The 22,790-nt window shown below is 43.5% G+C and overlaps 1 protein-coding gene across 6 annotated transcripts in view; it reads right to left on the bottom strand.

Moving 5' to 3' along the window:
- MYOF (myoferlin) overlaps positions 1-22,790 on the bottom strand; it is a 195,795-nt gene that overhangs the window by 50,620 nt on the left and 122,385 nt on the right. For 2 of the 6 annotated variants that reach the window (XM_073555843.1, XM_073555845.1), the window contains 8 exons: positions 22,041-22,117; positions 21,529-21,579; positions 15,280-15,291; positions 11,040-11,138; positions 10,350-10,475; positions 7,447-7,602; positions 7,279-7,370; positions 5,606-5,776 (listed from right to left, as the gene is read on the bottom strand). In XM_073555843.1, coding sequence (XP_073411944.1) covers positions 5,606-5,776; positions 7,279-7,370; positions 7,447-7,602; positions 10,350-10,475; positions 11,040-11,138; positions 15,280-15,291; positions 21,529-21,579; positions 22,041-22,117 — 784 coding nt within the window. The remainder of the gene's footprint in view (positions 1-5,605; positions 5,777-7,278; positions 7,371-7,446; positions 7,603-10,349; positions 10,476-11,039; positions 11,139-15,279; positions 15,292-21,528; positions 21,580-22,040; positions 22,118-22,790) is intronic. The other 4 variants (XM_073555846.1, XM_073555848.1, XM_073555844.1 and 1 more) reach the window with 3 other exon arrangements.

The raw sequence follows: 22,790 nt of genomic DNA, 5'->3' as shown, positions 1-22,790 counted from the left end.
GTGCTGACGCCACTTCAGAGATGTAGCTGGCGGGGTTGGAGGCCAGGGTAAATAGTAGAGACAGTGGAGCCAGAGGCCTAAGTGGAGCATGGTTAGAATCAGTAGTAGTCAACAACCTCCATAAAAACCGCTGCCCATTGGCCTCTGCATGCGGCATGCGTAATCCTGGGCTCCAACAGCGTCAGTTGGTGTTCAGAAGTGTCGTCTCCACAGAGCCAAACACATTTGTTCAAGTTTTAGTGGGGTTCAGCACTGCCAGCTGTTCCCCTGCTGTGGAGATGGCAGTCTCTCCTGCTGCCTTCACCTGCCAAAAGCAACAGGCCCCAGCCTGCTCCTCGCCTAATCCTGGGCTCCAACAGCGTCAGTTGGTGTTCAGAAGTGTCGTCTCCACAGAGCCAAACACATTCGTTCAAGTGTTAGTGGGGTTCAGCACTGCCAGCTGTTCCCCTGCTGTGGAGATGGCAGTCTCTCCTGCTGTCTCCGCATTCCAAAGACAGTAGGCCTCTGCCTACACCCTCCTATTTCCTGGGCTTCAACTCAGCCAGTTGTAGCTCGGAAGTGCCGTCCACATGGAAAGAGACACTTGCTGCCGTGTCTCAGTGGGGTTCAGTAACGTCAGCTGTTCCCCTGCTGTGTGGATGGCAGTCTCTCCTGCTGTCTCTGCATTCCAAAGACAGTAGACCGCAGCCTACACCCTCCTATTTCCTGGGCTTCAACACAGCCAGTTGTAGCTCGGAAGTGCCGTCCACACGGAAAGAGACACTTGCTGCCGTGTCTCAGTGGGGTTCAGTAACGTCAGCTGTTCCCCTGCTGTGTGGATGGCAGTCTCTCCTGCTGTCTCTGCATTCCAAAGACAGTAGGCCTCAGCCTACACCAAGATTTTGCCTGGGCTTCAACACAGCCAGTTGTAGCTCGGAAGTGCCGTCCATACGGAAAGAGACACTTGCTGCCGTGTCTCAGTGGGGTTCAGTAACGTCAGCTGTTCCCCTGCTGTGTGGATGGCAGTCTCTCCTGCTGTCTCCGCATTCCAAAGACAGTAGGCCTCTGCCTACACCCTCCTATTTCCTCTGCTTCAACACAGCCAGTTGTAGCTCGGAAGTGCCGTCCACACGGAAAGAGACACTTGCTGCCGTGTCTCAGTGGGGTTCAGTAACGTCAGCTGTTCCCCTGCTGTGTGGATGGCAGTCTCTCCTGCTGTCTCCGCATTCCAAAGACAGTAGGCCTCTGCCTACACCCTCCTATTTCCTCTGCTTCAACACAGCCAGTTGTAGCTCGGAAGTGCCGTCCACACGGAAAGACACTTGCTCCCGTGTCTCAGTGGGGTTCAGTAACGTCAGCTGTTCCCCTGCTGTGTGGATGGCAGTCTCTCCTGCTGTCTCTGCATTCCAAAGACAGTAGGCCTCAGCCTACACCAAGATTTTGCCTGGGCTTCAACACAGCCAGTTGTAGCTCGGAAGTGCCGTCCACACGGAAAGAGACACTTGCTGCCGTGTCTCAGTGGGGTTCAGTAACGTCAGCTGTTCCCCTGCTGTGTGGATGGCAGTCTCTCCTGCTGTCTCCGCATTCCAAAGACAGTAGGCCTCAGCCTACACCAAGATTTTGCCTGGGCTTCAACACAGCCAGTTGTAGCTCGGAAGTGCCGTCCATACGGAAAGAGACACTTGCTCCCGTGTCTCAGTGGGGTTCAGTAACGTCAGCTGTTCCCCTGCTGTGTGGATGGCAGTCTCTCCTGCTGTCTCTGCATTCCAAAGACAGTAGGCCTCAGCCTACACCAAGATTTTGCCTGGGCTTCAACACAGCCAGTTGTAGCTCGGAAGTGCCGTCCACACGGAAAGAGACACTTGCTGCCGTGTCTCAGTGGGGTTCAGTAACGTCAGCTGTTCCCCTGCTGTGTGGATGGCAGTCTCTCCTGCTGTCTCCGCATTCCAAAGACAGTAGGCCTCTGCCTACACCCTCCTATTTCCTCTGCTTCAACACAGCCAGTTGTAGCTCGGAAGTGCCGTCCACACGGAAAGACACTTGCTGCCGTGTCTCAGTGGGGTTCAGTAACGTCAGCTGTTCCCCTGCTGTGTGGATGGCAGTCTCTCCTGCTGTCTCCGCATTCCAAAGACAGTAGGCCTCTGCCTACACCCTCCTATTTCCTCTGCTTCAACACAGCCAGTTGTAGCTCGGAAGTGCCGTCCACACGGAAAGAGACACTTGCTCCCGTGTCTCAGTGGGGTTCAGTAACGCTAGCTGATCCCCTGCTGTGTGGATGGCAAAGTCTCCTGCTGCCTACACAGTCCTACTACTACTGATTTTTAACCGTGCTCCAATTAGGCCTGTGGCTCCACTGTCTCTCGTATTTCCCCTGTCCTCCAACCCTGCCAGTTACAGCTCCGAAGTGGCGTCTGCACAATCCACACTTGTTCCTGTGTTACAGGTGTTCAGTCCGGTCAGTTAATCCCCTGATGTGTGTCCGGCAATGTCGCCTGCTCTGTCCACATTCCCAAAACTAGTTATGGGAATGTGGACAGAGCAGGCGACATTGCCAGACACACATCAGGGGATTAACTGACCGGACTGAACACCTGTAACACAGGAACAAGTGTGGATTGTGCAGACGCCACTTTGGAGCTGTAACTGGCGGGGTTGGAGGACAGGGGAAATACGAAAATCAGTGAAGCCACAGGCCTAAGTGGAGCTTGGTTAAAATTAGTAGAAGTCTACAACCGATCTTAAAATTTCTTCAATGCAGCCTCAGCCTGCTCCGTGCTTGTCCCTGGGCTTCAACACAGCCAGTTGTTGCTCGGAAGTGCCGTCTTCACAGAGTAAAACACTAGCTCCTGTGTTTGTGGGGTTCAGTAACGTCAGCTGTTCCCCTGCTGTTTTGATGGCAATCTGTCCTGCTGCCTCCCAATTGACAGCACATCAGGCCTCAGCCTGCTAAGTGCTTGTCCCTGGGCTCCAACATCGCCAGTTGCTGCTCATAACTGAATTTGGCACGGGTACTCCCTCCTGCCCAGCTTGGTTCCAGCCCTGCCTGCTGTTTCCGGGAAGTGTCAATGTCAGTTTGCCACCCCAAGTTGCCATGTCGTGTTGCGGTTGGGTTAGCCAAGGCTAGGGTGCCAGCAGTTTAGGTGCTTCCTATGTGGACTGCGGGTTCTGGTAAGAAAGGCTTGTTCCGTAGTGCCAGTAGGACAAGCACCCCCTGTAGGACTGTGATTCGGTAACTGCGGCCAGCTTGCGGCATGCCAACTTTGCTTTTCAGGGGTAACTTCAGCTGCCCCTCCGGGTTCCAGCACCGTCAGCTGGTTCTCGGCAGAGCCTTTGGCCTAGGTGCCTCCATCTCGGTATCCGAGTTCCGGCAACGTCTGCTGGTCCTTGGTAGTGCTTTGTAGCACAGGTACCTCCTGCTTAGTAACCGTGTTCCAGCACCGTCAGCTGGTCCTCGGTTGTGCCATTGGCTCTTATTCCTTCTGCTGCCCCTCCGGGTGCCAGCATTGTCAGCTGGTCCTCGCTATTTCCATTTGCTCTTGCAGCTTATGCTACCCATCCGGGTTCCAGCACCGTCAGCTGGTTCTCGGCAGAGCCTTTGGCCTAGGTGCCTCCATCTCGGTATCCGAGTTCCGGCAACGTCTGCTGGTCCTTGGTAGTGCTTTGTAGCACAGGTACCTCCTGCTTAGTAACCAGGTTCCAGCACCATCAGCTGGTCCTCGGTAGTGCCATTGGCTCTTGTTCCTTCTGCTGCCCCTCCGGGTGCCAGTACCGTCAGCTGGTTCAAGAGGACAAAGAACAGGAAGACAACCACCAAGATGCAGAACAACAAGAGAGAGAAGACAAAGAAGCATAAAAAAAACAAAGCAGAAGAACATTAAGCATAAGACTAATACTCTGAGCAAATGATATTATCTTATTTATAAGCAGAAGAAGACTAAGCAGTGTATGGGGGTGAGTCCGTTCCTCCTCGTGGTGCCCCTGGAAAAGGCCTGCTGCTGCAGGCCAAACTGAACGCGGACAAATCCTGTTGTAAATCTTTTGTGACAGGCAGAACGGAAGGTGTAAACTTCTAACTTTTCTAGATAACAACTACAGGAATGCCTGACACAAATAAGAATATGATGAAGAAGAACAGGAAGAAGATGAAGAAGTTGAATATGTAGAATAATAATTGTTGAATAAGAAGAATATGAAGAATGTAAGAAAAGGAAGAAGAAGGTAAAAAAAAGGAAGTAGAAGAATTTAAAAAAAGGAAGAAGAATGTAAAAAAAGGAATAAGAAGAAGAATGTAAAAAAAGGAAGTAGATGAATGTAAAAAAAGGAATAATAAGAAGAAGAATGTAAAAAAAGGAATAATAAGAAGAAGAAGGTAAAAAAAGGAAGAAGAATAAGAAAGAAGAAAGAAGAAGACATACATGTCTGGCAAAATATAAATGAGGCTAACAGTCAATATCTTTGTAACTCCTAACGTCTTTAAAAAAAAAAAAGTTTAATTCCTGCTATTCCATTTGATTGGGCTAAACCTCTATGGCTTTAATGTCTCCTCCACCTCCCACAATACATTCTACATTATTCTTAGTTGTTTTTCTTCATGTAGAATTAACCTACAAGGAAAGAAAGGTTTTTTTTTAATTCCGATATTTTGGCCCCATTGACTTGCATTGGTTCCCGGTATCGGAATCGGCGATACCGATACTTTTTTTTTAAGATCGGCCGATCCATTCCGATCCGATATTTTCAAGTATCGGCTGGTATCGCTCAACTCTACCAGGGAGTGTAAACATTTGATCAGGGTCATTTGGATGTTTTGGGCTGTCATTATGATTTAAAAAGAGAAAACAATAAATGGCTTCACCCAACCAATAACCATGAGTGGAGAAAAAGTTTTGGTGTTATTCATATTCTCTGAAAAAAGGCCAAGAAAGCAAAAATTCTGCCGGGATATGTAAACTTTTGAGCACAACTGTAAATGCTTACTTGTGATATGGACTGTGTCGCACCAGTACTGTGGTTTCTTAATGATCTTCACTCTGATGAGAACTGAAAAAGAACTCCCAGTATCTCCTTACTATTGTTAAGGACACACAGGGAATTATAGGTTCACGTGCACAATTGTAAATGGGGCTGACCTAACATTGCAATTGATTGCTGTGCTAAACGTTGTGCTATATTCACACATCAATGGTGGATCCGGCGCTGCATTCACGCACCGACAGAGGTTCTGATTTTTTACACATTGACCAATCCATAACGTGCTTCATTCATGGATATGGTAAAACTTAAAAGACCTTAGAAATTTGAGATTATGAGGCGGAGCAGAAACTCTTCAAATAATCAAAACTTTGTTCTGATGATGTACTAAATGTACTGATGGTGGTTCTGGTGATGTATTCATGTAAGTACTCCCTATAAAATTTTTGCTGCCCTTGAGCTTGCCATACTGAACCAATGTGGCCTTTGACCCAAAAAATGTTGTGGACCCCTGCCTTAGAAAGTCATAGTTACTACAATACCATGTCCAATTTATATAGGTGAAAACCCAAACCATGCAATCCCTGCATGACCATGCCCATGGTAAGAATTATTTAAGGAGGCGAAAGACCGCCACAAAATTATTCAGACTTACACACAGTAGGTCTGTGGCAACCCACAATGGCTTCCAAACCGTGAAAGGAATCGGTTTTCCAAGTCTATTACGGTTTCTCCAACCTTTTCATCTCGTGTCAGAGTGTCATAATCATACACAGAGATCTTTAGATCTTTCTCTTGGGGTAAGAAGCAGCTCAGTTCATACATTCTGCAGGAACAAGAATTTAAAAAAAAAAAAAACACATGTTTAGGTTACACAGGCTGAAAGGACTTTCCAAGACTAGGAATAGATTTAGACTTGAGATTGGGTTTTCTGCTCAGAAAGCATCTAGATTTAGAAGATCTGCTCTTCAGCCAAATGCAAGTTTACCATATGATCCAAGAGAAAGAACAAGCAGAAAAATATGGTAAAGAGGTGGGCGGTGCAGATCATAACAATGAGAATATTCAATGTGGCCGTACTGGCTGCCAGGAGGTTCTAATGAGTAATGTCTGCTCCCGATTATTGCAAAGAAATAGTAACCTTGATTATAGTTATAGCATAGTATATTGTTATACTGTTTTTCCAATAAAGCCAGTTAAAATTGTGTGACTTCAATGAAAAAGAAAAAAAGATTTAAAAAAATATAATGAATTGTCTACAGGTTTTAGTAGAATGACAATGCCCCATAAAGTCAACAATATCCACAATGGAAAGCTGAGCTTTTTCATCGTCATTACAGAAGAGGAGCAGGCTTCATTTAAGAAGAGCTGCCCCTTTAACAGCTCATTTACATACCAAGAAAAACACGGATTTCTCGGGAATAAGATATGGGATCCAACATATAAAGGTATCATTTTATTCAGCTTCCCCTGACCTACATTGCCCATATAGGCGGCTTAGGAAGGTTGATTCTACTGACAGATGCCCTGGTTTCACCCTTCCATAGGGCAGAGCTGCGGAGTTCCTCTGTTAAGCTCCACCCACTGCCGCACCTCTTCTTTCAGCTCCGTCTACGTCTTCTTGCGTCCTTAGTACACTATCTTTAGCATTGGGTACGCAGGCCATGCGGCTGTATGCTGACGTATCCGAAAGTGTCATTTTGACGTGCCCGCTGATCGCAACACGTTGCGTTTGGCGCACCTGGGCGCAGCGTCAAAAGGACGCACGCGGATGCGTCAGCATACATTCGCATGGCCTGCGCACCCAATGTTAAAGATGGGTACGCAGGACGCAAGACGACGTAGGCGGAAGTGAAGGAAGAGGTGTGGCAGTGGGCGGGGCTTAACAGAGGAAGAAAGAAGGAAGTAGGCTACCATCCGCAGCCCTGCCAAACGCTAGTGTGAAACTAGCTTAAGGGAATAGAGATGAATAATATGGGCAGAATACATGGCAGGGTGGTCAGTTCAGGAGGTCTGTAGCGCACAGAGAATCGAAAAGTATCAGATAAGGGAAGGGGAGTCATTTTGGCAACTGCTGCTGTGTATGTCACTATTGGGCTCTCCCCTAGGGAGGTCACAGACCACCAAGCAATAACTTAGCTATACTATTTAAATGTTAAATTTAGGTGAACGCTAGATAGATGTAAAAAACGAACAATACATAACAAGTCACTTCGAGTCTGCCAGATTATCTGCCACGTGTAGAAATTGCAGACAGGGTGAGGACTAAATCTGTTTAAGAACGTCAAGAAAAAAAAAAAAAAAAAACACGACTACAAGGAGACATACCTTCCAAAGACTGGATTTAGGGTGTTGGGCAAGTAGTTGTCCCGGTCCTCAATTACTTTTTTACTTAAGGTAATTTTGATGTAAGGATCACACTAGAAGAAAACAACAGTAAGTACAGCTTTCATGCTAATATTTTGGTGGAAGAGTAGAAGCAGATGTGAAACTCACCAGCCCATTATTATCCTTGGGTTGAAGATCTATCCCTCTGATTATGTAGATCCGAACAATGCACTCCTGGGGTCCGCTGTCCGGCAGCTCCCGAAATTGTCGAGGAGGGGCTTGGATGCCTGGGTCATCGGACAGAGGGTATATACGGAAGGATCCCTGTTAGAAAACAAATGGATAATGGGAAATATTAGAAAATCTATAATATATATGTCCAACGGAAAGAAGTAAGTGCACTGTATACATGTAAATCACACCATATACCATTACAGAGGATTATCCTGACATAGAGACCCCTATATCGTCCAGCAGATGACAACAATATTTGAAGTTGATTTGCCACCATGTTTCTTTTCTTACGGGATGATTCACATCGTATTACACCTTACTGATGATACACTATATGAGCACAAATTTGGGGAAACATCGATTAATTATTACATTTTGGTCTTTCAATCAGTCCCATCACAACAGTGGCATAGCAGCCAGCTCCCCGCCATGCAGTCTGCTTTTCCCAACATTTGCACACATTACATTTGGGCAGCACGGTGGCTCAGTGGTTGGCACTGCTGCTTTGCACCAAGGATAACATTTGAAAGGAGGTTTTTCCTGTGTTGGCGTGGGTTTCCTACATGAACTCCACTTTCCGTTTCCTTGCAGACACCAAAGACATGCTGATAGGCAGTTTAGATTTTGAGCCCCGATGGGGACAGTGATGATGATCTTTGTAAAGTAATGAGGAGACTAAGGGCGTTCTATAAACAAGTAAAATAAATACTTAAAAGAATGGATCATTTTAAAGATCCCCCCCGATACCAGCGCAGTCCTGTAATAGGAGCCAGCGGTTTAACAAGTCAGCTCGTGACAATTTCTTCGACCCTAAATAATGGTCCCATCACCTGTAAGTGATATTGAAAAGTGGAAGGAACTGCAGAAACCCAGCTACGAAGTGGAGACAATGTAAAGTTACAGAGCGGAGTCAGCAAGTGCTAAAAACAGAGGGAAGAAAAGTTACTAATGCTCTGCTGAGTTTTTAAACTCCTGTGTGAATGAAGCTTCGTGACATGGGTTTCCATGGCCAAACAGCTGCATGCAAGTCTTACATGACCAAGCACAATGCCAAGCGTCAGATGGAGTAGTGTGCAGCAAAGTAATTATCCCCCTCTACACCTCCTTTGTCAGGCTTCACCTAGAATACTATGTCCAGTTCTGGGAACCACATTTAAAAGAAAACATTGAAATACTGGTCATGTTCAGAGAAGAGCTACCATGATGGTGAGCGGACTGCAAAGGTATGTCCTACGAGGAACAGTTAAAAGGATCTGGGAATGTTTAGCTTGCAAAAAAGAAGGCTAGGAGACTTAATAGCTGTCTACAAATATCTGAAGGGCTGTCACAGTGTAGAGGGATCATCCTTATTCTCATTTGCACAAGGAAACACGAGAAGCAATGGAAGGAAACTGAAAGGGAGAAGATACAGATTAGATATTAGAAAAATTTTTTTGATTGTGACGGTAATCAGTGAGTGGAACAAGCTGCCATGAGAGGTGGTAAGTTCTCCTTCAATGGAAGACTTCAGAAGCTGGACAGACATCAGATGGTTTAGTGAATCCTGCATTGAGCCAGGGGTTGGACACAATGACCCTGGAAGTCCCTTCCAACGCTAACAGTTTACGATTCTATGAAAGTAGCCATCACTGGTTTCTGGAGAAGTGGAAACGTGATTTTTTGAGTAATGGATCATAACACTTTATCTGTCAGTCTAATGGACGAGTCTCTGTTTGGCAAACGCCATGAAAATGTTACCCTACCTGACAATATAAAGTTATAGAGCAAGGTCAATAGGTGCTGAGGTGCATAGTGAGTAAGGGCCCCGTCACACACAGTGATCTCGCTAGCGAGATCGCTGCGGAGTCACAAGTTTTGTGACGTAACAGCGATCTCACCAGCGAGATCGCTGTGTGACAGCGATCAGCGACCGACCCCCCTGCCGGTATTGCTGATCGCTGTAGGAAAGCCCTGGACATTTTTTTTGGTCGCTGGCTGCGTGACAGGCAGGAGACCAGCGATCAGCTGGTAACTAAGGTAAACGCAGGGTTTCTAAGCACGGTGCTGTGCTTAGAAACCTGTGTACCTTAGTTACCAGCGCCCTGATGCAGGGAGCTGGTAACTAAGGTACACATCGGGTTTCTAAGTGACTCATGTCCCTTAGAAACCCGATGTGTACCTTAGTTACCAGCTCTCTGCATCAGCGTGCTGGTAACTAAAGTACACAGCAACGCTGCGCGCTCAGCGTCGCTGGTGCTGATTGCTGGTGAAGCTGCCTGTTTGACAGCTCACCAGCGATCATGTAGCGACACTCCAGCGATCCTGACACGTTGATATCGTTGTCGGGATCGCTGGTGAGTCGCTATGTGTGACGGGGCCCTATGAGTCATTAATGTATTGCTGACTCAACAACTTTAAAGTCCAAAACACCTCTAGCATTTAAAAATAAATAAATAAATTGTGCGGCTGGATGTTTATGACATGGGTTTTCATGGATGAGCAGCCACATGCAAGCCTTACACCACCAAGCACAATGTGCCAAGTGCCAGATGGGGTGATGTAAAGTCACTGGACACTCATTCCTACAGGGACTAAAGTTGGCCAAGTGATAGTGAGAGCACAGGAGGCGCTAACAACCCATTCTTGCTCACTAGTTTATATAGAGTAGTGGACGGAATCTTTGCCCCAGGTGAGAAAAGGCCATAGTACCATCTGAAGTAGGACTTCACAGCTATGCATCACTTGGTGCTTAGATCCAGTGTCCAGCCGCTGGATCGTGGAACTTGATATTTGTTATATGTTAAAGCTTCAGGGTTGTCAACATTTGCCATGATGATGGTTGATGACGACCTGCTTACCTTAAACTCTCCAACTACAGAAGGATCGTCATCATCTTCAGACTTTCCTCTGAACAGCTTAAAGGTTTCACAAAAATCTGTCAGGCCGCTAAACTCTGGCACGTCCTCCAGCTCACAGTCATACACCTGCAATGCGGAGAATACAAAAATTACAACATTAAAACGGGTATTCCCATCTCCAAGATCCTATCCCAATGTGTAGATGATGTAATAAAAACAATATTAGCAAATGCCTCCAATTAGAAATGTAGTATAGTTCTTCTGATTCGCCAAGTCACTTACCTCATGTGCAGGGCATGGCAGTAGCTTAGGTATCCATGGTTATGACCAATAAGAGCAGTTTAACTGTCACTATATGAGTGCTTGTAACCATGGATACCTAAGCTACTGCCATGCCTGCACATGGGGCAAGCAACATAGCGAATCAGAAGAACTCTACTACATTTCTAATTGGAGGTATTTGCCAATTTCATTACACTTATGATACTACATATTGAGATAGGATCTTGGAGAGGAGAATACTCCATTAACTGGTAAAAAAACAACAAAAACAAGTGTCACTAAGGGACTCCATTAGCCTCTTATTGCCATTGCCTGCCCATTAAGGGCTACATCTGCATGCATGTATTATAATAAAATCATGTAAATAAAAATGCGCAATTTATTAGTTACAGCATATAGGATTGTTACCTTTAGGGAGTCATAACCTTTCTGCAGGTACTGGCCGCACTTTTCATGTTCTCCAATTGAGGTATAATATTTACTCCACCAATCGACAATTTCTTCTTCCTATTAAAGAGTCATAAGTGGTCAAGAAATGTCTCCGGTGCACGCCGTATAGGAGTATTACACATGGATATTTACTGGAGCTCTTACCGCCATCTTCAGGATGTGACGTAGTTCAGTAACCATTGTGGTTTACATCATTTACTCTACACCACCCGCAGAATATTTAATTGGCTGTACATTAGAAAAATCTAGCTGCTTTCTTCTACCTGCCTACATGTTGTATGTGATATGACTGCTCTCCCGCATTTATTAATAAAACGGAGCTGCAATACCAGACACAACCTGCAGGCTGGGGTGGCACTGGCTTTGCACAACACTGAAGTAAAGAGTGTAGTCATCTACATGCTGAAAATACTGAAGCTTTAAAGAAAAAAAAAGAAAAAATAAATAAAAAGGAATTCGTCATCAGAAAATGACCTATTTGTTTAAAAATCAGTGTTTTTAAGTTAAATGCATTTAAAGTTATTTTTTATGTTTTTCATGGCATGATCTATATTAAAAAAAAAATAAAAATTTAAGTGTTGCAATAGGAAAGGCACTTGGCTGTTAGCAGCAATAGACTAAACCTCATTGTACTGAAGTATATATTAAAGGGGTTGTCTCACAATCAAAAGTTGATTTTAATCAATAGATCTTTGAATAATAATAATTTCCACAATTGAATGTGTTTAAATAAAATGTTCCTGTGCTGAGATAATCTTATAAATGTGCTGTGTACTGTGTAATGGCTGTGTCTGACCGTACAGGGACATGGTCTGATCATACCACAGCTCCTGGGCAGGGGAGGAAGATAAAGAGAATATACAGACATTACAGCAAGGGATCGCAGCTGATTCTTGTTGTGATAAAGAATTTTGTTGACGGTTTTTAAGCCATGTTTTACTTTAAAAAGGAATCATTTGTGATCCCCCGCTGTAATGTCTTGATTCTCTTTTGTTTCCTCCCCTGCCCAGGTGCTGTGGTATGATCAGACCATGTTCCTGTACGGTCAGACACAGCTAGTACACAGTACATTTATAAGATTATCACAGCACAGGAGCATTTTATTCAAACACATCCAATTGTGGAAATGATCATTATTCCAAGATCTATTGATTAAAATGAACTTTTGTTCATGGGGAAACCCCTTTAAGCAGGCCCTATTAAGAGCAAAGTGAGAGGGGAGGAGGCGGCGAGCTGTGAAATTCCTTATTGTAAATGGAGGGTCTTGTGTTATTAGTTGTGTCTAGACGTGTTATCGGTCTTTGTAATCCTGCCTGTGATAATGAGACTGCTGAAAAGTGGACGAAGTGCTGGTGTGAAAATTGAAATTAAATTTTTTTTTTTTTTTTTAAATATATTCAATTGATTTAAAGAACAGGTCATTTTGATGACACACTCCCTTTAAATTCATCAGCCTGGGATGTCCTAGATAAAAATAACGTCTACCTAATAGTCAGCAATGTTAAGGAATGACTAGAACACACGGTCCAAATAAATAATCTGACCGCCATCTGGAGGAATTCCCTCCTCTCTCGAATATTGATATATTCAGTCAGTTTTCAGCAGCCAGGAAAATCTAGGCATCACCAGCAGATAAGACTACTTGGCCCCTCGGCTTCTACCACTTGAAATCTGTTTTATGCAGGATCGTGTGACATTACGAGTTACTGAGCAAACACTGGGAGAATTATCAGCCCCCAGAGCTGCGCCTCTGCCAGATACCAAACCACTGTATGTACAAGACAGATACGGTTTCCTCTGCATGAATATTAATCAGGAAAACTCTTAACCGGACACCTTGGAAGGGTAAAAAAAAAAAAAAAAAAAAAAGATTCTCTGATAACATTTACACGGAACACGTTTCACAAAAAGTTTTTTTTCTTCCCCATGTCCTCGATCAACACCACATTACTAAAAGTATAAAACACTTAATATACACTGGATAGTAGCAATGTTTCAGGGTTTACACCCCTCATCAGGGAAAGAGTTGTGTCAGAACATGAACGGGTTCTACCACTGTTACATTCACACAGGAAAACGGACCAATATACTAAAATTTAGGGGAAAACAAAGCCAGTTACATGGATGTTGAATAGAACTGTTCTTGTTCTGACACATCTCTACGCCTGATGAAGGGTGTAAAAGGCGAAACATTGCTACTACTCATTGGACATGCAAAAAAAAAACAAAAAAAAACAAAAAACATTTTTGTGACGTATATCCCGTACCTTCCTTCAAGAGCCAATAAGATGAAAGGCATTACGGAGCAGAGTGAAGTGATCTGCTGTAATGGAACATTAGACTATTTTTGCTGATATTACATATAGTGACACAACAGATGTTTTGATCGGAAGAGACCTAGATGCCAAGGTACCTAATGATCACTAAAACCAAGGGTTCCTGTAGACGGCCGTATTACCAGTCTGAATGCGATTTGACAAAACATGGGACCAGTGTTATTCAATGGGGCCGTGCACATGTCTCATTTTCACCCGGGGGGGGAAAATCACTCTATATCGCAGTTTGAGCTGATATTTAAATCACTCGGCCATGCAAGTCAAGGTGTTCATGGTAATCATCGGATTGCACTCAGATGACATCCGAGTGCAGTCCAATTTCTGTGCAATGACAATGCGAAAGATGAAGAAATTTAGCTCTCCATCTACTCATCAGAGCATCGGATCACACTATGCTGACACTCTGATAACAGTTTGATCAAAGAGCAATTTGAATATTTCATTCAGATTCTCTTGGATGAAAGAATCTGGAGTCATCTGCACGAGCCCAAGAGGGCAGAAACAGTCGGGTAGACAGGGTTAGCAATCGGTGTCACCTACGACTATGAAGTGCTAACAAACACTATCTAGTAAATTTGGTTCCAAAACTTTTTGATGTGTTTTGTGCATCATTATCTCCATTTGCTGTCATTTAATGTGAAGATTCTTGCTTACAGCCACATTGACCTTTAATAATTTGCAACTCAGATAGGTACACAGCCTTTGACTGTAATGTTATAAGGTTGATTACCATTTTAGACTAAGGTTCCCGTTTCACATAGTGACGCACCAGCGATCCTGACAACGATACGACCTGGTAGGGATCGCTGGTGCGTCGCTACATGGTCGCTAGTAAGTTGACAAGCAGTAAGAGCTCTTCAAAGACGCACCAGCGATCTCAACAACGATACGACCTGGTAAGGATCGCTGGTGCGTTGCGACACAGCAGCTATTCTGAACGATTCAAGCCTACGTCCCTGAGTCCTGCGTCGCCAATGAGGTCGCTTGTCGGCGTCAAACACAGCGATGCATGCTGGCCAGCGGGAGGCCGACGGTGAAAAAATGGCCCAGGACATTCGAGCACGATCAGCGATATCCAGCAGGGGGGACGGTCGCCGCTATGTTTCACATGTAGCGTGATTGCTGGCGAGATCGCTGTTGCGTCACAAAATCGGTAACGCATCAGCGATCTCGCTATGTGAGACGGGGCCTTAATGGTCCAATAGCAGCAGCAACAACAGCAGCAGAGGCAACAACAGCAGCAGCAACAACAACAACAACAACAACAACAGCAACAACAGCAGCAACAACAGCAGCAGCAGCAGCAACAACAGCAGCAGCAACAACAGCAGCAGCAGCAACAGCAGCAGCAACAACAACAACAACAGCAGCAGCAACAACAACACCAGCAACAACAGCAGCAGCAGCAACAGCAGCAGCAGCAACAGCAGCAGCAGCAACAGCAGCAACAACAACAACAGCAGCGATGATGATGGTATAAAAAAAAAAAAAAAGTTAAATATTTCCCAAATCTGACAGTAATTAAAAGTTTCCTATTTTGTGTCTACAGCTCCTATATTGAGCTGTGTGTCTCACAGACTACAGATTTACCCTGTCTAGTGTGTCTGTGCATCAGGCTAATTACTTGCTATGTATTTTACCAAGAAGCAAGTGGCACATGAAAGGCAGTATGACTACACAGAAGAATACATGGGGATTGTCTGTAGTCTGTACTAGTTTTATTTGTATGTACTGGATCAATACAAAAAAAAAAAAAAAAGGTAAAATTGCAACAATGGGTATAACATTTAACTTTCACTTTTTTAAACGACAAGTTTTTGCCACAGTTAAAGAAAAGTCTGATATTTCAGCAGAATTCTCACCTTTTCTTGAAGCTGGTTTAGGATCAGAAAAAAAAAAGAAAGGTTAAAAAAACAAAAGCACATATTAGAAAAGAGAAAATTTGAGAATAATTTGATAATTGTATTATCTATATTATACAGCAAGAGGAGTCAATGTCACCAAGTACACACAGATCTTGAATCTTGTGAGAGTTCGCAGTTTATTACATGCAAAGTGTTAATCTGAGCCGGGATAATCAGATGAGGATTCACATGCTTTGTATGAGTGATGCACAAAGCAAACTATCTTGCATTGATTTAGTTTCTTATTCGCATCTTGTATGTAATAAACGTAAAATTACAAAATTAAAAAATACATTTCCTTCAAAACCAAGCAAAAAAAATTAACACACACTTACCTTACCAAGTAACCCAATTACAAAAGAATTGCAGAAAATGTGAGAAATACTAAAATTTACAGGAGTCCATATATCACTTGAAAAAAATATTACATGCTATAGCCGATGACAGAATTGGGCTTTCAGTTCATGGCTGTAAAGTGATTGGACAATATCAGGAACAATGCATGCTGGGAAGTGAAGAGCGAGTAAAAGGAAGGTTTAGTACCTATAGTGCTGGAAGAATGAGTGGATGGAAAGCTCTGAGCACGAAAACAGGGACAGTTCCTAAACATATAAGACAAGTGCAAGCATCAAAAGCCATTTTCACTTATGGGGGGATGAGGGCAGCAAAACCATTCTTTTACTCTGGTTTTGGAGTTAAAATAAAATAAAACCACCATTCTGGCTACCTAACGCCGCCTCTAAAGGCAGCAAAGGGGCTTACAGCATCCTGGCCCATTTTTCCTACTTTTAATTGAAGCGAAAAATTAACTTTTGCAATTGCATTTTATAAAAAAAATTTGCCTTCTTTAGCCTGTGTGTTACAATGTCGATTGCTGGCTGCAGAACGAATGAACTGAGAATCCGTCAGTGAGCTCGCAATGACAGTGTGTACCATTATCTGTCTATTACTGAGGCCCTCTTAGCTTACTTATGAACACAGACCGCATCAAAGTCGAATGTGCAGAAAAAAAAAAAAAAAAAAGTAGAAGCCAAATGGCACACAAATTTTAATTAAATCCAATTGCAAAAATGATTTATTTTTTATTACAAATACAAGTATTAAGTAGTTTTAAAAAAAAAAAATATATAAAAAAAAAATTTAAGTCCCAAATTAGGACCACCACTTTAAGATCGACGCACAACATTCAGCTCATGAGCTCCCTCTAGTGGCGGCTGCAGGTAGCCAGTGTAATACATTTTATATTTTCTGTAGGGGATTAAGAACTCTGCATTAAAAAAAAAACACAACAAAATGTATGATTACCATAAAAAGGTATGTTTTAAAAATAATAAATAAAAAAAAAAAAAAAAATCAAGACTGGACAATCTGATTAAGTTAAGGGCAAATGTAATGGCCAGGATAAAAAAAAAATATATATTTTTTTTTCAAGTGATATTTTTTTATTGGAACCATTTGTGAAGATTTTGGAGAGATTAATCTTCTATTTCAACATTTTGAAATACATAATTTTGATCTCAGCCATTCCCATTGTGAATATCTGATCTCTTATAAATACTCTCCAAAATCTTTTTCCCATAGAATCCCAAGCAGTGGTGCCGATGTCCCCAGAGATCACCCATCAGTGCATCCTTCTCATGACATACATACATGCACTGTGGTTGGAGAGGTCAGTTTTCCGACTGCGGTTGACATGCTGCCTAACAGCTGGAAATTACATGCAATAAACTTGTGAAGATTCCATAGAGGGGAATATTATAACACTTAGAAAACAGATAAAGGTCAATCAAAACAATATTTTCCAAAATAAGAATTTCATAGTTTATATGCGCAATATAAAGATTCAAGGATTACAAAACAGCGCCACTCGAGTCCATGGGTTGCATCTGGTATTGCAGCTCAATTCTGTGAATAGAGATGGTGGAAACAAAAAATGGGCTGCAGTACTGGATGCAACCAAGAAATGTGAGAGGCGCCATTTCTAGAAACACAAAAAAAAATACAACATAAGTGTTTTTATTACACACCTCAAAAACCTACAACATAATAAAAACATGTCAGTAATATAGTGATGCACAGTGATATTGGTGCATGTGGCTTGCCCACAGTTTTACCGTACAGACTATTAGGGGCCCCGTGTACCACCAAACACGCTCTTTGCGCACACTAACACCCCTGCCATGTCTGTTTTAGGAAATAATGTTTGTGTTGTTCCTCAGTTATCCCTAATGGAAATGTTGATGATAAATTGACAAGTGTGTGTTCCCAGTGGGGGGGGGTGTCCCTGCACAGTGTGACAATGTCCAATCAAGGTTGATTCTGTAGGGGCAAGCCCCTTTGGCAATGATTGGCAATGCCCAGCTGTCTATTTTGTGTTTTTTTCCTTCATTAAAAGGGAACCACACCTCTTACATCATTTATATTACTGGAGACCTTTAAAAGATAAATCATTTGATCCCTTTATGTCCCCAAAGCGCTTTTCCAGCAGTGAGAAGTCACATTTTGAATTTGTGTCTGGAAGTGCACTGGGGAGTGAAGATGCACTTACAGCTCCTCAACCTCTCGCCGTATTCCCTACCTAGCAGCACCCTCCTAGGGATGATAGACAGGTTAACAGACATGTCCCAAAGCAAACACTTGTCAATTACTCAGGGGTGGGTGCTGATGGGTAGGAAACACAATGTGAGGCTGAGGAGCTGTAAATGCATCGTCACTCCCCAGTGCACTTCAAAATGTGATTTCTTGCTGCTGGAGCAATAATTTAGGGTCATAAAGGGATTGACTGGCTCATCTTTTAAAACGGCTACATAATCAAAATAATGGCTTGGAAGGGTGGTAAAGATTTATGACAAGCTCCCGTTAAGACTAGTTTCACACTAGCGTTTGGAGGCGTTTTGGCGCAGGTCGGCGCACCGTCAAGAAGACGCATGCATCGGCAAAAGCATACCTGCGCACGGTCTGCGTACCCAATGCTAAAGATGGGGTACGCAGGTCGCATACAGAGATATGCGCCCATAGGCGGAGCTGACAGGAGGAGGCGCAGCAGGGGGCAGAGCTTCACGCCGAGCGTGCGCTGCGCCTCCAAACGCTAGTGTGAAACTAGCCTACGTTTTACAGGAACAACAGAGGAACAAAACATGGCTATAAGAACAAATTATACAGAATTGTATTATGGTGCATACAAAAACCGTACTAATAGACAAATCTGGAGCAGGACAAATGGAACTTGTCATCAGAAAATGATCTATTGTCTAAATCATGTTTTTGTGCCATATATACTTAAATATCTTGGCAATTTTTCTATTAATATAGAACAATCTGTATTAAAAAATAGAAATATTGCAATTTTCACACTGGCCACTGAGGCTTTTTTAGACTCAAACTTCCTATAGTTTCAGGAAATAACACATGTACCTAGCCACAATGGTTAGAACACGACACTATCTTTTGTACTGAAGCACCTAATGAGCGTGTGCAAAGGTCACTGTGACAGGAGGAGGTGAGCTGTGACATCTCCTATTGCGATTGGTGGCTGCTGTGTTATCAATTGTGTCGTTACCGGTCGTTGTAAACCTGCTAATAATGAAATTGCTGTAAACGCTTCCTGAAAGGACAGGAAGTAAAAAGAATAAAGAAAAACTCCAAAGGCCAGTATAAAAATGCAGGATTACTAATTTTGCATTTTTTTTTTTTTTTTTTTTAAATGTGATATAAAAAGAAAAAAAAATACACCACTGCCAAATTTAGAAAAAAAATCAAAACCTGATTTAAACAAATGGGTCATTTTCGGATTATAGCTCTAAACAATGGGAACACAGCACAACAATTCCAATACAAGTTTGCCATCTCTGGTTAGCACCGCTGCAGATATAATATTAGTGTGAATGTAGAAATATGCAGAAAACTAGAAACAGCACAGAGGAAAGCAGCAAAGTAATGGCAGCTATCCCCCCTGAAGGTCGCCATACCGGGTTAAACAGTGAAAGGACGGAGTAATCAGAAAACGACATATTGTTTATATCAGGTTTTGGATTCTATGTCTTTTGAAATATTTATATATCACTTTATATATTTAAAAAAAAAAAATTGTAATCTTCACACTGGCTACCAAGAATAATATCTCGTGTTCTGTGCAGATGATTTTTCAGCAGTCGCATTATCACCACAGACATTATAACAGCTCTATATACAATAGATAACACAGGATCTACCATTCACAATAAGTAATGACACAGCTCACCTCCTCCATCTCTCTTCATGGAGGACCTTTAGGAGTTTTAGATACATATACACAGTATAACTATTAGATATATATATATCTGGCCATTTATATGGATACACCTAAATAAAATGGGAATGGTTGGTAATATCAACTTGTGGCACATTAGTATATGGGAGGGGGGAAACTTTTCAAGATGGGTGGTAACCATGGCAGCCATTTTGAATCCAACTTTTTTTTCTCAATGGGAAGAGGGTCATGTGACACATCAAACTTATTGAGAATTTCACAAGAAAAACAATGGTGTGCTTGGTTTTAACGTACCTTTATTCTTTCATGAGCTATTTACATGTTTATGACCACTTATAAAATGTGTTCAAAGTGCTGCCCAATGTGTTGGATTGTCAATGCAACCCTTTACAAATCAAGTCCTATCAGTGTAAGGCCGGTTTCACATTTGCGCTTTTGAGCGCAGCGACGGCCTGCGCACGGCCGCCGCTAAGCCCCGCCCCCTGCGGCGCCTCCGGTAGCTCCGCCTACCGGCGCATGACGCTGCATGCGTCCCCTATCTTTATCACTGGGGCGCAGGCCATGCGCAGTATGCGTTTGGCGGCGCATGCGTCCTTTTGACGGTGCGCCGACCAGCGCCAAACGCAACCTGCTGCAGTTTGGTTGGACTCGGCGCACCGTCAAAAAGACGCATGCGCCGCCAAACGCATACTGCGCACGGCCTGCGCCCCCAGTGATAAAGATAGGGGACGCAGGACGCATGCAGCGTCCTGCGCCGGTAGGCGGAGCTACCGGCGGAGGTGCGGCAGGGGGCGGGGTTTAGCGGCGGCCGTGCACAGGCCGTCGCTGCGCTCAAAAGCGCAAATGTGAAACCGGCCTAATTAAACATAGCCGGACTCCAAATGAAGGAGTAGAACCATCTCGAGGATCACAAGGAAATGAACAGCATGTGACTTATATGAGTGTCTGAGCAAAGGGTCTGAATACTTATGGCCATGTGATATTTCAGTTTTTCTTCTTTAATAAATTTGCAAACATTTCTACATTTCTGTTTTTTTTTCAGTCAAGATGGGGGCAGAGTGTACATTAATGAGAGAAAAGTGAACTTTTTTGAATTTACCAAATGGCTGCAATACATAAACACACACACACATTGTCACATATATATCTATATAGATACATAGATAGATATTTATATTACACATAATATCAGTAACTGTATGTATGTGAGTAACAAGAAATAAAGACAAAAATTTTACATGAAAACCTGATTTAAACAAACTGGTTTTCTCCAATTACTCATTCCCTTTAAAAAGCCATCTACAAAAAAGGAACCTTACAACGGCACATGACCACCATGAATGTGCTTCCAGCACTATGTGTGCTGTACCATTCATGAAGCCGACACCAAGGCAGAAGCCAGGCTGGATACATTTTAGACCAAGTCGCTTGATATATTAGCATGGTGCAAGTGTGTCTGTGATGTGGGGCAGGCTTCTGATGTACGTAGGCCTTTGTGGCCGTATACTGGCCGCTCGTCCTAGCATAAGAGGTATGAGATGTATATTGTAAGACCAGGCTACGGAGAATGATCCTAGCAATGTGCCAGGTTTGTTACAAGCAGGCTGCAGCACAATGCAGCTCCACTGGGCACACTTCTTCGATTGCCGGGGTGCATTTCATTCCACCACTAGATTAACCTTCATCAGACCGATGAAGCTTCAAAAACCATACTGTGAAGGTGCAATCCGTGGTGACATCTCCAATTCCCGCGACAACGTTTTAGGAGCAGGTCTCCTTTTTTATTGCATGGAATGGGAAGTGGAGAGGTGATGAGGTGACGGGCGCTGTGTGTCCTCTTCAGCTCGCACTAAAATGTATGATAAGCTATATGGGAAGTCAGCGCACAGAAAAGCCCTTAAACCCATGATAGGACGACAGACAGACACAGAGGGACGGACGCTTGTAGACGTTACTACCTTTTCCGGTTTGCCCTTTTTGAGGTGAAACAGATCCCACTTGTCTTGCTGCTGTAGAAGAATGGCAGCAAGATGGTAAGTGTTTGCAGGGTACAGTACGAGAAGGAGGTACCTGGGACGCTTAGTTTTAGTGACGCAGGAGTTGTACGGTTAGCGGTATATAGGATGGGGTCGGTGTGGGACCGTTAATATGCACAGAGACATCAGGGAGAGTTGGGGGTAATTAGATAACTAAGGACTCCATAAGCCTAAATGACACTTTGGGTTTTCGTCTAACGCTGTCAGTCCTGAGGTTACAACACGCGGACAGCCCTATCGGAGGCACAGGATGGGTGGGTGATACGTAGGAACACGTGTTATGGGGGCCACATGTTTGGTGCTCAGAAGCAATGAAACGACAGTGTGCGGTGAACGGACCGGGACACGGACACAGTTATTCCTCTATTAACCAACATGAACACGGATCATGCAAAAATAGAAGCTGAAGCAGACGGAAACGGAGCGGACGTTACCTGAGAGGCGAGCAACGGTTTGGTGTCCTCCATATCTATGACCACATCACGATGAGAGGACAACGCCAGGAGCGCCACTGAAAGAGACGGCACCGAGGATTTAGTACAAAAGTAAAAGGACACATGTATCTGCTGAGGAACCAACAATTAGTAGTATGAGGGTCTCCAGACTTCATGCTAAATATTAGATTGCAGGGGCACCAACGATCACTATGGGGGTCTTGGTAGATCTCTGGAAGCACCATTGATTACTAGTTTGAGACCCAAGTCCATGGAAGGAGGTAATTAGATACGAGGGGCTTCAACAATCACTAGCATGGACGTCTCAAGTCCAAGGTGAAGGGGTAAATATTAGATATCATTGGACTGCACTGATTATGGGGGAATCCAGGCAACAGGTTAGGCGGCTGCAGTTATCACCAACTTAAAGTCTAAGGCCACAGTATAGATGATATAAGTGTGATTACAGGGGCTTTATCACTCATCATTATGGGAATCCTAAGCCCCCATTCTGTCCCACCAGCACAACTGTGGTCATGAGGAGCTATTATGGGGAATGTGATGATACATACAAAGCTCTGCGCACCACAGTCCTGATAAGGACTAATGAGGGACTTAAGACCCCATTACACAGTCCAGTTACTACAGTATTAAAAAGATAAATCACACAGGATGCCACTCAGCATATGCCCAGCAGAAAAATATAAAAAAAATTTTTTTTTGAGAAATAAATTAATAATACATAAAACC

The sequence above is a fragment of the Dendrobates tinctorius genome, unplaced genomic scaffold (assembly GCF_039654945.1).
Source record: "Dendrobates tinctorius isolate UK_male_01 unplaced genomic scaffold, ASM3965494v1 ptg000230l, whole genome shotgun sequence".
Classification (NCBI taxonomy): Eukaryota; Metazoa; Chordata; class Amphibia; order Anura; family Dendrobatidae; genus Dendrobates; species Dendrobates tinctorius.
This window is presented reverse-complemented; position numbering and strand designations above follow the sequence as displayed.